Genomic DNA, 17,141 nt, shown 5'->3' on the forward strand with positions numbered 1-17,141 from the left:
TAAAACAAACTAGGGACCAAGTTTTCAGCAAAGTCCAAGTTTTACAAGAGAAATTAAAGAAGGCCTTTGACAGAAGGACCAAGGCAGAAGACTTCAACATTGGTGACAAAGTCCTTAAGTGGGATTCAAGGAGAGAGGATAAGGGAAAACATGGAAAATTTGATTCCCTTTGGAGAGGACCATTTGTTGTCCAAGCAGTACAAGGAAACAACACTTATTTCCTTAAGAGTCTCAATGAAACTGATTTGGATGAGGGTCCTGTGAATGGCAGGATGCTGAAGCACTATTTTGAATATCACCCATGAGTGCAGCTTGAGTTTTCCCTTGTACATATCCAGATGTATATATTACTTTCTGTTAACATGTAAATATGAAATTTCTCAAAGTTTTCTTAAAACTGCCAGCAAAAGGTAAATAGAATCAGAGGTCTACCAAGAAGAGAAGCACACAATTTTGGCATTTCAAAGCAGCAAACTTCAAGATTGGCAAGAGCAATCAAGGAGCAAGGCAATCTGACCTGCTATTCTTGGTCTTTCAAATGAAACACCATCCCCATGTGGAGCCATTGTTAGCTACCTATACCAATAGGTTTCATATTTCATGATTGGCTATGAAAAGGTCCAAATATGCTCTGCTTTGATGATTCAAAGATCACATATTTCCAAGAGAATCCAATCTGTGCTTATAGCTTGGTATGGACTTAAATTTTGATGGATGGTCCAACAGTCTAATCTGGATCATGTCATGTTTTAAATTTTCAGTTGTAGAATAGAGAAAGGAGTCTGTCCAAACTTTTTAATCTTGGCAGACAAGTAGTTTAGGTAGAGAAAAAAGGCTCCCAACAGCTTAATCTGGGACCTTGGAAGAAATAAGGGTAGAAGTAGATAGAAAAAACAAAAGAAAAAGCCAAAGAAAAGAAAAGGCAAGTAAGGGTCTGCAAGTCCAAGTGCACCCTCCAAGAAGAAATAAAAAATGCTAGGCAAATAGATGGGTAGGCAGTTGGGGTTGCAGAAAGGTCATTTCTTATAAGTTGCATGTGTGCTAACTTTGTTTACCAAAGCAAAATCAATAAATTGAGAAGGTGTCATTCTTCATCAAGTTGCCGTAAGCAAAGAAGCATGTCTAACCTCCCTTCTTCCCCTTTCCCATTTTCATTACTAACTTCCCCCTCATCAGTTGAGATTCATGGGAGAATTATGGTTTTATGGTGGTTCTTAATCTTTCAAGAAGCCACATTTCTTGTCTAAAGTTCTTTTCATTTTGATCTACTCCCTAAACTAAGAAAGTTTCAAATTAACTTAGTAATTTCCCCCCTCATTCACTCTTTCATCCATATTAACTCTAACTCTATTATGTAATTCCCCTATGTTACCCTTCCCCTACTATTATTAACACCATGGTGTCTAAACCCCAAATTTTGTATAAATATCCCTCCCCTTGGCATTATAGCCATATGTTCTCTAAAAAGGAATCATAATGACATCTGGTCACTTTGATGAACCTATACCTCATCTCTCTCCCTTGTTTCAAGTCATTCCACTCATTAAACCTTCATCTACAAAGAAAAACCCTATAAAAACCCCTTCCTACCCATAACCCCTTGGAAACTATGAAAAAACCCAAAAAACCCGCTTTTGCCGCTTAACCAAAGTTGGTGCATATATGTGATTTTTCGAAATATATTGAAAAAGCATTGGAAAATGCCATATCTGAATCTTTTCCGCTGAGCACATATCCCAAAAGAAATATTTGTTTATTCCTCCGCCCACGTCCGTATCCGCCGATCATCTCATCAACCCGATCACCGTCCGATCAAGCGATCGAAATCCAACGGTCCTTATCCATATCGGACGGGCCCCGATGTCCGACAGATACCTTCCGATATCTGTCAGAAGGTGACGTCAAGCGCCCGCCACGCGCCTCCCCCACAATGCATCGGAGGTATGCCTGACACATTCCGCCTCCGTATCTATAGCGGTGCGATATAAAACCGCTAACCGCTTCCGGTTTCGCCCGACCCACTCATCCAACGTCACTGCCACTCCGCCTTCGCGTCAGCTCCTGCGTCTGCCTCCGTGCCAACTTGTCTGCCACCGCATCATCCCCGTAGACCAATAGTAGCTCGCCACCTCACCCGATGACGTCATGCTGACGTCATCCGAGCTTGACCCCACCCTATGACGTCATGTTGACGTCATCCGAGAAAAGGCGCCAAATTGCCAAAAGGTCCATATTTTGGCCAAAAATCACGTTTTGCATACTTTTTCGCTCATTTGCTATTGTTTCCGCTGCATGGTCTTTTACGTCCAAAACTGCGCCACCCCGCTGGAATCGACCTGGAGACCTCCAGAGCACCAATTCTGCCCACATTTACGACCACTGCTCGCTGTTTACCAGGTATTTCTCATCATTTACCCTCCATACGCCTAAATTGTCTGCAAATTACTCAGAAGGCTCAAAGGACGCTAAAACTCATCATTTTACCGACAAATTCCCTCTGCAAAGCCTCTATTTCCAACTACAAGCTCGAAAACCACCAGCTGAGCCTTGATTTCCCGAGTTCTTATCAAAAACTGTAAACTGCTCGTGCAATCGTGAGACAGTTGGTCAATCCATTAAAAACCTGCCACAAAAGACAGAGTGAGACCAAACATTGGTCTTATTCGTAATTCAAACGGTATTTCAATTGCTGCAACTCTCTCACTCACTCTGTGCCATACAATTCACATTCCTTCCTCAAAGAAAACTTTTTGAGTTTCTCTGCATAGCAACTCCATCCATAAATCCTACAAGAAATCATGGACCCACTAGTGGCTCCCATAGCCCTTAATGTTGCCCCTTTGAACGCTCCCCACAGAGAATTAGAGTGGAAGGCATTAGCAGACTTAGATTATAAAATCTCAGAAGAAATGCTAAGCCAGAGCAAGTTCCATATTCATCTGTTAAATGAATTAAAAATCAAACATGAGACTGGAACAGACATCTTGGGCATTTGGGATTCCTTCCTCCCAATTTTCAAGCTCCCTCAGGTGAATCAATTTCCTGACCTGATTCACTTATGTGCTAATAAGTATGATGCCACCCAGAGGGCTGTGCTTGACCCTTCAGGCACAGTTCTGTTCTACATTACCCCTGAGGCCATCAAAGAGATGTTGCAATTCAAAACAAACAAGAAATTGGTTCCTCTATCCCTGGTTGATTTGATAAGGCAGGGAGCCAGAATGACAGATGCCCAAATTACCAAACTCAACCAGTTGTTTATTAATTCTGATACTGTGATAAACCCTCCCATTAGTCATGTTTATCTCAACCAATTGGGCAGGGACCTTGTAGATATGATCAGTCCCATTCTGGGCTATGACTCAATTGAGTATATAGATGAAACTGTGCTGCTGATGATGCTCATGTTCTCTCCTGGCAAAAAATCAGTCTGCTATGACTATGCCACTTACATTTTAGAGAAAATGCATGAGCAGTTGATGAACCTGTCAAGGGAAAGGGTGTTCAAATACACCTCCTACATTTACCACTTGATCTTATACTATCAACATGAGAAATTCTCTTTTCCTATGAGAAGAGAGGATGCACAGGGCAACCTCGGATCAATAGTGTATTGGACCTCTGCTTTCCACTGCAGTTTCTATTCTCCATACACCTACTGTGAGTTCATAGATCTCTTCATTCATCCAGCCATGACTCTGCTGCTGGGCTCACCTCCTCCAAGATTGACAGATGAGATGCAAAGACTCCTTCACTTGTCAAAAGCATACAGCATCGGGGATTGGTATTTTTACCAACATCACATAGTCATTAGAATTTATGGCTATGAGTTACCCCCATTCAGACTGCCCAGATATGTGCCCATGAGGCTCTTTGCCCTAGAATACTTCAGGCAGTTTGGCAATGTTGATGTGCTTCACTTTTCAGGAAAGGGCAAGAAGGCACAATTGAAAGTAAGGAACCAACTTGGCCACCTGGTCTATAATATAAGGGAGGAAGGTTGGATAGAGGCAGATAGAATGTTACAAGACCTTGGTTTGAAGACCAGTTTCCTCTGGAAGCCTTATGACCCCAACCAATTCATCTCTTTGAGGAGGCTTAAATATAAGCTATCTCGCTATGATCATCTCAAGATTCCTCACATTGAACAACATGCAAACCAAATTAAATGGAGGAGAGGAACCCTAGAAGAAGCTATTACACAAGAAGAGCTGAATGAAAGAGCACGTAGAAATCTTCTAAAGATGGCTGACTTGGAGCTTTCTGCACAGGTGTTCACTCTTCCAAACATCCAAGTGGGAACAGCTGCATCTTCCTCCACAGCAAATCAGCAAGTGGACAGAGTTACTGAGCAAGCCTCTGCCAAAGGAAAGGAGAAAGAAATGGAATCAGAACAGCCACCTCAAGAGGAGGTACAGCAACAGCAGCAGGCAGAACAACAACAGCAACAGGGTACACAGCAAAGAGAAGGGCAGCAGGAAAAGGAGCAGCCCACACAGCAAGAAGGGGCAGTTGAGGCCCAAAATCTCACTAACCAGCAGGCTCAAAGCAGTGTGCCTCCTAGGCAAGAAGCTGCCAATGAAACCTCAGTCCTCCAAACTCCACAAAGGGAGGATGTGAACAGAAAAAAGGGATAGAGAGACCCCCTTGACCACATCAGCAAGTCATGGGGAGAAGAGACAAAGAATAAATCCATTCTCTGAGGAAGAGATGCCTAGAGGGCAATCTTTGGGTATGGGCATACACAGTATGGAGGCATCTGCAAGTTCCTTCCAGCAGGAACAAGAGAGAACAATGGGAGGGGAAGTCAGCTCCTCCAACCAGCAGAGAGAGGGTGAACTGAGCATTAAGAAGCAGTTCATAGACATAAAGAGGAGAAGTGACCCCATTAAGATACAACTGTACAACCATTTATTGAAAATGGCTCCCTCCAACCAGCAGCGTCTAATGTCTGCCTTTGATGTAAGTGAAGGCAAGATGATCATGAGCCACTTCACGCCAACCACTCTGCAGCCACAGTCCTCTTCAGATTACTTGAGGACTAATCTTGAAATCATGGCCAAGGACATCCACCCAATGGATAAGATTGAACTACACAAACAAACAGGTGAGATGGTCTATGCTTCATTGGCAGACAAGACCTTGGACAACTACAGGCTAGAGAATAGCCTAAATAATACAGCTTCTCAGCTTGAGTTGGAAAGGGCCTCCTCTCAAGCAAAGGACAATAGGATCAGGGCCCTAGAAGACATAATCATAGAGATTGGGCATGATCCCAAAGATATCAAGGGCATACAAGAGATATTGAAGTTGAGGGATGCAGATATGGCAGCTCTAAGGAGAAAGATCAAGCTCCCAGCCACAATTCACCCTCAGACAGATGAAGTGGCCCAACAAAGGCATGATAAAGATGCCACAGATCTGCTCATATCTCTCTACAAGCAGCTCCTCCAAACACAAGAACAGTTGGGAGAATCAGAGGCTGCACAGGCAGCATTACAAGCATCTCTGAAACAGAGAGAAGAAGGGCAGACCTCTCAGCCTCCTCCTCAAATCATAAACCTTGAGGAAGCTGCCCCAACTACTGTGCCTCCCCCTCAAAAGACTGATCAAGCTGCACCATCTACTTCAGCACCTCCACCAACAGAGCAGGCTCCTAGCTTGGACATGCAAAAGCTAAAAAATGAGATTCAAGCCCTGGAAGCTCAAATGGCAGAGCTGAATGAGACCAGGGATAAATTGGCCAAGGTGAATGACAGATATGATAAATCCAAGCAAGTTGTGGCAGAGAAGGGCAGGGAGGTGAAAGCCCTCAAAGACAAGATAAAAGAGCTAGAAAATGAGCTCAAATTAGATAAAGTTATAGCTGGGCTTAAGGCAATGCTATGGGCCAACATTGGCCAGTCTATTACTGACCAATGGCAGTATATAGAGACAATCCATGAGCAGCTAGAGCTCATCCCAAAAGCACAAGCTGGAATTCACAAGTCAAGAGCTGCTTTAGGCAACATGCCTGAAGTTGCTACCAGGATTATCAATGTGCTGAATAATAGAACAAGTACTCAGCTTGCAAACATAGGAATTGCCAATAGAACTGAGACCATTCAGTTGATCAAAAGGGTTCTCACATTGAGAAATTTGGTGCAGACATTGGAGAGAAGAACCCAGGACATGCAGACCGAGGTAAAAAGGTTCATGGATAAATTCCTGGTGCTGCAAAACAGAGGACTCCCTAGCTTACTGAACAGCGCAGGGAGATTGCTCATTCATGAGCAGTATGCCAAAAGAGTAAATACATTTGCCACAAGCGAAATCAATGAGAAGCCCAGCAGCTCAGAAGAAACAGGGCCAGCTACAGGACAGACTATCTACAACAAGGTAGAAAATCTATTTTTTATAATGAATGAGATCAATCACCTGTTTGAGGTGGCTCCCAATTTTTACAAGTATACAGAGGCAGAGGAGACTATGGATGCAATTCTCAGGCATCAACTCCCTACACAAGACTGGTGGGCAAATGCAATACAGAAAATTTTATAGACAGTAAGCCATTCACCAAATTTTGTTTGTGAAAATATGAATTGTTATGCAAAGCACAGTTTAACAAAATCAGCATGCATCAAAGATTAAAGCTGAGCCAACTCAGCAGAAGTTTCGGCCAGAGAAACAAAAGTAGAGAACCACAGGTGGCAGGGCCGAGAAGATACAGTGCAACAAACATAAAGGCACATTTTTCAGCATTTAAGCAAAGCGTTCCAACCGACTCAGTGACCTCCAAAGGTCAAAATATCCTCTGACAGAATTAAAGAGCAGTTATGTTGTATTCAAAGCTGCAATAACTTCTTTTCTACTTTTCTGTACGAAGTAATGAAGATATTTCTCTCTTAGATGACTCAATGCCTGAGATATTTTGTATAATTATTTCTATAAAGTCCCCTTCGCATGAGTTTGCAAGGTGGTGGTTGATTTCTCCTGAATAAGTTCTTATGCTTTAATCCTTTCAGAAGTTTAATAAAGAAAGTGATGGAATTTCTCGGATTTCTGAAGTGTTGAATGCGTCCTGGTGTCTGTTGAAAACTGCTGGATTCCTGTGTATTACACAATACAATAAGTCTCTGTAACTCTCTCTGTTATGTATTGTTGATTTGTTAAAATCCATATATGTTTCTAATTTCAAAGTGTTTGACAACAAAGAAAAAGAATAAATTTCAGGACTTATTCAAGGAATACCCTGAGTTCAATCTGTGTTGTTAATAAATATTTTCTTCAGCTGTAATTTGATAAGTGTAATTCTTAATTGCTGCACTTTCAGAATACATCTTTCACAGTGACCTTTGTCTCAGGAATTCAAGTTTGCTCCTGTGCAAGGTGTTTCACTTTCACATCACCAGCTTAATAGAGAATTCTTAATTTCTTTCTGTTGGCTGACATGCTTCACCATTTAAGTTAAATTGTTTGTCTGAGATACACAATCAGCCCTGCAGTTTGAACACCACCAATCCTGCATTTCAAAGCATTTCACAACTCCAGACTCCATTGCCCAATGATTTATTACTCTCTAAACACTACACCATAAGCTCTGAAAGAAGTCCTTCAACCATAACATAAACCAAAACCTGAGCATAATACCTAGCCTAAAACACCATCATAACAGAGAAAAATCATAAAGAGAGAGCCCTCTCTGATTACAGTTTGGCTAGAAACTGTGATCCAAAGATTGGTTAGTGGTTACCCCGGCCGTATTCCCTTGGGAGTCACAGGGAACAACCTGGGTGTTAACAGATAGATAAACCATTTTAAGGCTTGCAACTGAGCACAGGGTTTGCCAAAAGGGCCTTAACCATCAGAGCCATGTCTCGACCACATCCATTGTTGAGGCACGGTGATAATGAGGCGAGTGAACCTAATTGGTGAAGTCTCGAAAGACAAAAGGATTTTAGGGGATTGAAAACCAAAGTGAGGCCAATGCACAATGTACAAAATGAAGGATTTTAGGGATAAAGGTGGAAGGTAAACCAAAGGCTAAAGGAGTTGCAAAGGAATGGTAAAACCAAGACACAATGTGAGGAAGATTGTCGTAGGCAGGAGGAGGACAAGGCTACCTCACCCCTAGATAACACGTTGAACCTTCCCCAAAGAATCCTAAACCAAGCAAACCAAAGTAATATAAATGTAGCTGACCCAGTGGAAAAAATTAAGAGCAAAGACAATACTAGTATACTTGTTGGAGTTGAGCTCCCATAAACCTAGAAGAGTTTAAGTGCAGGTACTCCCACCAGTGGGTATGCGGGCCACATGCAACCTTGCCAATACTTGGAAAATGTAGATAGTCTAGCTCATGAAATGGAGTGAAGGATGGAAGGCCAAACCAACATGTAAGAACAACTTGGACCTTCCACATTGCTTAAGGAACTACTATAGCAGCCACAGAGGAAATATCCCATAGATAACCCGACAACACGACATTGACACCAAATATCGTCAATTTGACCCCAACAATTGTAGGAAATTGAGGAAGTTTCAAAGATTTCCAAATTAAAACAGTGCATTATCATTAAATGTGGGCGACACTATCCCTCTCTTTAATGTTTGGGGTGACAATGGAATAACAAATCCGCTCAGTAACCTAACACACATCTCAACACCCCATCAAATTTTTATTTATTTTTATATAATTTATTATTATATTTAAATTTTTAATCCCCTATCCTTATCACTAATGTAAGTAATTCATAAGAGAGTATCAATAATCATATTAATCCATAAGAGATAAGATATCCCTGCAAGAACTTAAGATTACCGCCTCGCTTGCCCGGATGGTCACATAAAGAGTGGCTATGTCCCCACAAACCAAAAAACTCCTCAAAAACAACATAATTTCCCCACCCCACACTAACGTCTTTCAAGGGAAATGGCAAAAGTTGAAAAGCTACTTAAGGCGGTGCAAATATTTTGAAATAAAGAGAAGAGTATCCCCACCTTCGAATGCCTATAATACTAGATCAGTGAGTGCTGCGATCCGATGTAGTGTAGGGTTTAGTGGTTCTGCATGAGGGTTCAGGAAGATTCAAGGGGTTTATCTCGGGATTTAAGCCTCCGACCGGATCAGTAGAGAGACTGTAAAATTGAGGTGCAATGGTTGTGTCTTCTTCACCTTTGACAGATTTCTCTTTCGAAGCCCAAGAATTAAGTTCGCTGTTATTGAATGCTTCCTCATCATCGTCAGATATTTTGAATTCATGCCGGGTCGTGGAATCCTTCATCGATAGGCACAGCTAGGATCAGACCAGGCATTTTTACATAACATGCTTCCCCGTTCTGCTCCGCAAGATCTTCGGCTTCGAGGAGGTCTTACAGTCGTCCGGCATTGGCGGATGGATCGCGCAGACCTCTGAGCATTCCGCGAATGCAGTCGTAAATCTTCTCTCACCGTCTGGAGCTTTGTTTTTGTCAATCTTTGCTGCAGACGAGGAAAATGTGGTTCGCTATGTGTTTCCATCCGAGCGCCTTCCGGCGTGGATTCGTCACATGCTTCAGTCGGAGAGGGGTTTGTATATCTTATCTGAAGTCTGCCCTGCTTTATTTAAAGACCGATTGAAGGAGGACAGCCATGGAGGAGGATTTCAGGTGCAGTTGAATGCATTTGAGTATTTTATGTTTTGGTTTGCTTATTACGCTGTATGCAAAGATAATGATATTATACATTGTTCGGATTCGGATGAAATGAAATTGGGGTTTAAGAAGGCTTCCCGGTCTCGTTTCGAGAAATGGGCGTCTTCTCTGCATAGTTTGCACGGTAGCCATGACAATGGAAGGCCTGTGAAGTTCAATTCTAGCCCTTATTTGCATCTTCTGAATTTGTATCTACACAAATTTGTTCCTATATCTGATTTTTGTGCTCCCAGTGTGTCTGTACATCATTTTTTCGAGGAGAATCCATCGATATTTTCTCGCGCCGAGTTTGTTGTTCATACCTTTGTACAGTTTTGGTTAGTGAATGGATTTTTCGCCCTTACCTTCACGGGTTTGCCAGTCTTTTGGTATTTTGTTACCTGTTAATAATCGATTTCATAGGTATGGTCTCCCCAGTGTAGAAATCACAGAGGCTGTGAAAATACTGGTCAATTATGTAAGCAGTACTTTGTGTTGTCCTCAAGAAGAGTTGAATTCTAGATGGAGAGCTGCATCACAAATGGATACCTTGAGATTGAGGTCATTTTCCTTGCCACGGAGTAGTTTGGTTGTGCCTGCTACATGGTCCCTTCTGTTACAGAGGCCTTTGTACTGGTTTATATTACAAGCTTTAAGTTATTGGCCAGTAGGTGCTTGTCTGAAGAAGGCTACACACATTATTGATCTATGGTTGGATTATTTACAGCCTTGGAATATTGGTGAAGAAGGCGAAATGATGCCCGCTCTCGAAGAGGATCATTATTTGGAGGCAGAGAATAAGATGCTTAGGGATAGGGATCAACGATTGTCTCCACTTTCAGGTAGCTTGCTTCAAAAGCAAAAGACTGGTACTGATTCTGTGGGATCATTAGTAAAAAGAAGCACGAAAGAAAGTTGTTATGGATATAATGATCATTGGCAAAACTATGTTCTGGCTAATTATCCTTTTTATAGCTCTCTTGTTGTTCAGTTTCTTGTATTTGCCCACAAGTTCGTGCACATCAATACCAAGGCAGTTCTTCAGATGACTCACAAGGTGCATTGCTCTTTCCTTTATTCTATTATGTCTTATTGATAATAGCAAGGAATAGATGAATAAACTTTGACACTTCAAGCAAGACCCCATGTTTATTTAAAGCAAGATCCAATGGTGGATTAAAGGTACTTATTTCAAGGTAGGATCAAAAATTAGGATTATTATACCTAGGTTTTGTATCTATAAAATTCAGACATGAGGAATTTACTTTTGGAAGTGTGAAAATCAATTAGTTGGAACTTCCTCTTGCATGGGAATAATCACGTAGCAGGAAAGGAGAAAAAGTGTTGTCCAGATCCGAATGTAGATTGCTGCCTTTTAAATATTGAATTTGCCTTGCTGTCAGTGCTATATTAACAGAAAAATTCAACATTAACAACAAATGATCCATTCCTGATAGATTAAGTTATGAGCAGTCTTCATGCATGTAAATGTAGGCTTGAATTTGATATAATTGTTTATTAGTTTAACAGACAAAAAATGTCCTTGGTTTATTTTATAGGCGTTTAAACTATCTTTCTTATTTTGCACTCAAATGCTTTGTATGTGAAAATTACGTCGTGTTATTGAAACTTAATTTGGTTGTTAATTCAACAAACAAATAATTGTCTATGGTTTAAATTAGAGACATTTAGATTAGCGTCTATTTTTTGGATCTCAAATGCTTTGTGTCTGAAAAATACCTATCCAACTTATTATTTTATGTTGACAAATTCATTGTAGTTTAAATAGTTGTAGACAAGATTTCCAATCAAATAGCTAAGCACACCATCTATTTACAGTCTTTTGTGGAGGGTCATTTCCATAAATTATCATGTCTATTGCTCGAGAAACAATGGGTAAATTCAGCCTGACGTCATTGCACTGAAGTTACTTCTATTTGATAATTCAGCGAGCAATTTATATGCTTCATGTTTTGGACGAGTTATGCAAAGAAGGATTGAGTTTTGCATTTTACATCTGATAGGTACTTCGCTAACTTTGTATAATGGGCATAGATATTGAATGGATATGGACAAACTTGTGATCCCAACCCAAACCTGGTTTGACTATGCAATTTTGAAGAAAATGTTTTTTGGTATATTCTTATGCACTGTCAAGGGTTCTCAACACAAATTGGGAGTGATCATGTTTGTTGTCTTTATAGTATAATTGGGCTAGGAGGCTCATTTTACAGCCCAGTGTGAACGTGATGTGTAAGTATGTCCGTGCTCAACTTGGACTCTAGAGTTGACATGTGTCCCTCTTAAAATAAAAATAAAATATTCTCTAAATAGAAAAGTAATGTTGGCTATAATAAAAAAGAAAAAAAGAATATGCTATACATGTTTAATTAGTTATCCATTTGACCTATAATATAATTTCATGTAAAGTAATTAGAAGTAAAAAAAATTATGCGAGTAAGATGTTTAAACCTTATACTTTTCAAAAAATAAGTTAACACTTTATATAAATAAATTACTTGAAGATCTATATTAATAACTTGTGTGAATATCAACTTATGTGAATCTGTGCTTAAGATGGATCCATACTGGTAAATCATAATGCTTTTCTGACCAAAAAATGTCCTGAATGTGTGTAGTAAGACTTGAAGATCTATATCAATAACTTATGTGAATATCAACTTATGTGAATCCGTGCTTAAGATGGATCCATGCTGGTAAATCATAATGATTTTATGACCAAAAAATGTCCTGAATGTGTGTAGTAAGTCTGTTGCTTTCAAAGAAAATTGAAGTCCTAAGTTTCTCAAATCTTTCCCTATAACTGTCTGGATAATGTTGATATGCCAATAGTCGGCATTCGTAATCCATTCTCAAGTCACATAAGAAGTGAGTGCAACTCAATGTTACTTAGGTGGATCATGGTTGGGTGGGTAGTGGTCTTGCCTGAAACCTTGCGCTTCTTGCCAAGTTTGATGATTGTTTTTTAATGTCTTATTGAAAATGTTCCTGGATTTCAATATTTCACTGTTTTAGCTTGATCTTCTAACAAGTTCACTTCTTTGATAACGGTAGCAGTTGGTGGTTATTATTTCTAATTTGTTTCTTTTATCCAGATAGAAACAATACTTGAAATCCAATTTACATTCGTGCATTTTCGTTGTATATTCATGATCACTTTAATTTTCAACAGGTTTGGTATTTGGCTGAGATTTATGTCAGTTTATACTGGAGTTCATAGTACATGTATAATTTTGTTTGTTAATGTATTTTGTGACAAGTATATCAAATGGGATTCAAAAGGGTGGACTGTGGTTATTCACAGTTGAATTTCCATGAATATTTCATTGTATCATTAGAACTGAGATATGTAATGGCAATAACATCTTTTTCTGAACGTGTCCTTTGCAGTGTTACCTCTATTCTTTGCTTTTCCAGAAAACCGGTTTTATAATTTGTTAAAGTCTGTTGTATTCTAATGTAATATTTTGTTTTCATCTGTAGGTATTAAGTGTTTTGGTATCTTCAAAAGAGCTACTGTGTCTTATTCGAAGCATAGATTCGACATACAATGATGTGAAGTTGGGAAGTGCGCCATGTTGTTTTGACAGTTTGCATAAGGTTGTGCCTGCCATCGGAGAGCAGCTACAGGTCTTCCCTCTATGACCTATACAGTGTTCTGACGTAGGCTACCTTATCCAATGCACCATTTTTAAAAAGGTTTTGTTTGGAAAATGCCTCATTATATTAAGATGTTTCTTTGTGACTACTACAGGACTGGGAGGGTGATTTATCAAATTTTGAGAAAGGCAGTGAAATTACTCACTCTCCTTCGCAAAAAGAAACACCGATGTTGCAACTTTTCAGCACCAGTGATAGTGGAGGCCATCAAATGCTAAAGGTAAGTTTTGTGAATAGTTTCTCTTTATCTCTTTCTTTTTGCAAGACTCATTTGGTTGATGGATAGGTTTATAATTTATTCTGCCCGTACATCAAAATTGGAACCTTACAAAGATAATTCCTTACAAACATTAATTCAACAAATTTTTTATTTATGCCATTATAAGGAGGTAACTGCATCAGTAATTGTTTATATTAATTTTCCCAGAGAAAGATGTTCCCTTAACTTGCCCACATATTAACTGTTCCAAGTGAGGAAGTTGGTACATTGTCAGAGTGATGGAATCCCCCTTTCTCCCTCCTTTCCCTGCATTTTTTTTTTCTGGGTGAGGAATGGAATTGACTTCTAGTTGAAATACCAGCTGGTAACTGGACATAACTACTTGGGAATAGATCCTGTAACCTCCCTGGGTATTATGCCTTCTGTAGAAAGGGTTGGGAAAACTGAGCTATACTATTGTGCTAAGTAGGGCAAACTGAGCTATACTATTGTGCTAGGGTTGGGCAAACTGAGCTATACTATTGTGCTAAGTGTTCATTACATATGTACAAACATGAAATCAATCACTATCTTTATTGGGATTTTCTATAACTAAAATGGAAATGAATTCTATAAATCTTCCATACAAAAGGTTAGAATGACTTTAAAGCTCAGGTAGCTGGACATTATTTTATTCAAGAGGAGAGCTGTGTTGGAGTAGATTATTCCTCAATTTTTTTACCACACTGCAGAGCTCATCTTCAGGGTATAATTGAAGTTTGATTAAATTTGGGCTTGATAAGAACATACTTTTAAAAAATTGATTTCTGATTAATCTTAGCTGGATAATAACCTAGTTGTGATTTAATTTTGCTAGTTGGAAAATAATCTGCCATGGTCTGGATCTTCAACTTGTCCTGACGATGAACCACACGTTTTGGTTTGGAACGCGTCGACAAATGATTTATGATGTGATTTATGCCGAAAAGTCTTCTCAATAATTGAGTTTTTAAACTTTATAGATGATTTTTATTTTTTATTTTTGGGAGGGGGTGGGGAGGAAATTTAAAGGCCTTTTATTAACTGTTGATGATCACATATGATCCAACCTTCTGTATGCCTCTGGTCTGCCACTAGGGAAACCGGACCATTGGCAATACAGGAGGTCTGCTGTCCAAAAATATACATTTTAAAAAAATATACTGAGTTCTAAAAAAGCCTACAGTGCCTTGGCTTAACAGCCACAAAATATAACACATAATCCTACTATAATAGTAAAGATAGAAAAATAAATTTTCATGAGGAGACTAGGAGGTGGAAACCTCCACATCTATGGGTGCTTGATCACCTGGACTGTCTAGATGAGTTGGGCCTTTGCCATGCGGTAAGACTGCTTTTATCCTTGTCAAATGCTTGTCCATGGCTTTAAATTCCAACTGCATCATGTTCATCATCATCAGAATTTTGTTTTTAGTGTCATTTTTGGAAAGGAGTACCCTTCCCTGCAGCTGTCTAGTTGTAATGGGACTGGTACATCTACTCTTGATAGATGACCTTTCAGCAATGAAGCAGTGATACCTCTCAAATTTCCATTGCCATTTTCCCACCCTCAAATGCTAGTTCCAACTCACACGGCAATTGATGAGCCTTCGGGGTTATGTATGCTCTGAGGAGGCCCTGCTGCAGATAGAATCCACCTCAGAAGTGCGTGCCCCGGCCAACTGAGGAGTAAGGACTTGACGAGAGGAAGAAAATAAAGAGACCTGAGTAGGAGCTGATCCCAAGAGGAGGGTAGCCCAAGATGGTCTGGTCCCTCTCTCACACCACACCTCGACAAAGCCTCACACCACCATAAACAAAACCAGAAAAACCATAAAGCAGCAAGGAATAACAAAGGATGCCCTGGATTCAGCATAATCAGATAGAAATTGCCATTCATGAATAACATTTACCATCATGAAACAACACAATGTTCCTTTGCAAAGCTTCCCAAATCTGAACTGAGACCTTGCAAAGATTGCTTTTCTCATGCAAGGAGTTTGGTGGAGAGTAAAAGCATCATCTGAGATAATGAAGGGACGTACAACTGTGTACACATTCTCATGAAGTGGTGTGGTGGGCACATCTACCTTGCTGGGGGTTAGATGAAGTTAATTTGATGTAAAGCATCAAAGAGGAAACATGACATCAATGACTAGTTAAATGTGTTGTTTAGAAATTAGACAAGGTTAGAGAAGGTTATATTGAAATTTCACATTGGGTTGGCCTATACTTCTACCCCTTTTTTGGTTTCTTCTCTTTTTTCAGCTTTTATTTGTTTACGCAGAGGAGAATTTGCATGTTTGCAAAATGATGCTTTCAGAAACATCTTCATCCATCTGACAAATGTATAATTTCTCCATAAGTATACAAAAATGGTGAGGAGTGCAGAGTTCCTAAACTACTGGTCTGTCTGATCTTCTGCTGTTAAAACTTAAAGTTAGCTCTAAGAGTCTAAACAAAACAATTTGATAGTTAATTTTGTATGAATTGAAACTTCTGTGTCTACCTTAGATAAAATTTTACTTTGAAGCACATCGTTGTAGATTATACAACCTTTAGGCATACATATTTTCTTGATTATCTCTTCTATTTTTTGCCTCACACCAGATACTTCTAATTGATTTATTCCAAAGTGTGTTTCCATCAATAGTATCAATAGATTTTCGTATAGGGGACCTTGCTAAAAATATCTTGCATTCTGTCCCTCGTACCTTATTTAAGAAATGCCACCCATTTCCAATGGAGTAGAGGCCACTTGTTTTCATTTTTATCTCTCCAAAGGATGTTTCTAATGATGCTCTCTAGATATTGTATAATTGTAGCAGGGGCCATTAGAATGTTGCTTTGATGGAGGGATATCTGATAGGATTGGCCAGTGTCCAGTCTCTTGCCGTATGTTTCAAACTTGACAGGTAAATAGGATAGGCCAATGGGATTGCTAACTTCATCAGTGTTGATGAGGTAGGGATGTAAATATTGCCCTATCTCTTCTATTTAAGAAAAGCCCCATCTCTTGTCCGTCATGCGCATGGGGGAAGTTCAGTTTAGGTTTCAGCTTATTGTATAATACCAATGTCCAGTCACTTGCCTTATGCTTCAAACTTGACAGATAAATAGGATGGGCCAATGGGATTGCTAACTTCGTCAGTGTTGATATAAGGTAGAGGCGTGAAGGTTGCCCCTGATAGAGGATATTACAAGTAGAGGAAGGTTCTCAACATGGCATTACTAAGTGATTGCATCCATCTAGAATTTGAAGAATTATATATTTTTGCTTGTCTCTGCATTAGATATGTCTACTAAATGCTTCCAGTTAATGGGGCATTGATTTGAGCATTCAATATATTTTTATTCTTTATCAAAGTATTCTTTTGTTGTATTTGTATTTTTCAATTTATGCCTTACGGCGTTTCCTTTACAACATCTGGTGCAAATGCTAGTATATCTTACCTCATTTTATGGTTAACATTGTATAACAAAAACATGCGTTGTGTTATGTAATTAATACTAACATGTAATATTGATTTTTTTTGTCAGAATGCTATAGGTAATGATTGCCAAGACGATG

The 17,141-nt window shown here is 39.5% G+C and overlaps 1 protein-coding gene across 1 annotated transcript; it reads left to right on the forward strand.

Annotated features, from left to right (window-relative positions):
• The first annotated feature begins 4,244 nt into the window (after positions 1-4,244).
• Positions 4,245-14,021, forward strand: LOC149256277 (uncharacterized). The gene is made up of 6 exons (XM_089455293.1): positions 4,245-4,452; positions 9,467-9,989; positions 10,075-10,708; positions 13,156-13,302; positions 13,427-13,552; positions 13,902-14,021. Exons 1-6 carry the CDS (start codon positions 4,245-4,247, stop codon positions 14,019-14,021), a joined length of 1,758 nt encoding a protein of 585 aa, XP_089311419.1.
• Positions 14,022-17,141: the final 3,120 nt, after the last annotated feature.

The sequence above is a fragment of the Pinus tabuliformis genome, chromosome 7 (genome assembly GCF_031772625.1).
Source record: "Pinus tabuliformis cultivar Carrire ecotype Pingquan chromosome 7, CPIR1, whole genome shotgun sequence".
In the NCBI taxonomy this organism is placed as follows: domain Eukaryota; kingdom Viridiplantae; phylum Streptophyta; class Pinopsida; order Pinales; family Pinaceae; genus Pinus; species Pinus tabuliformis.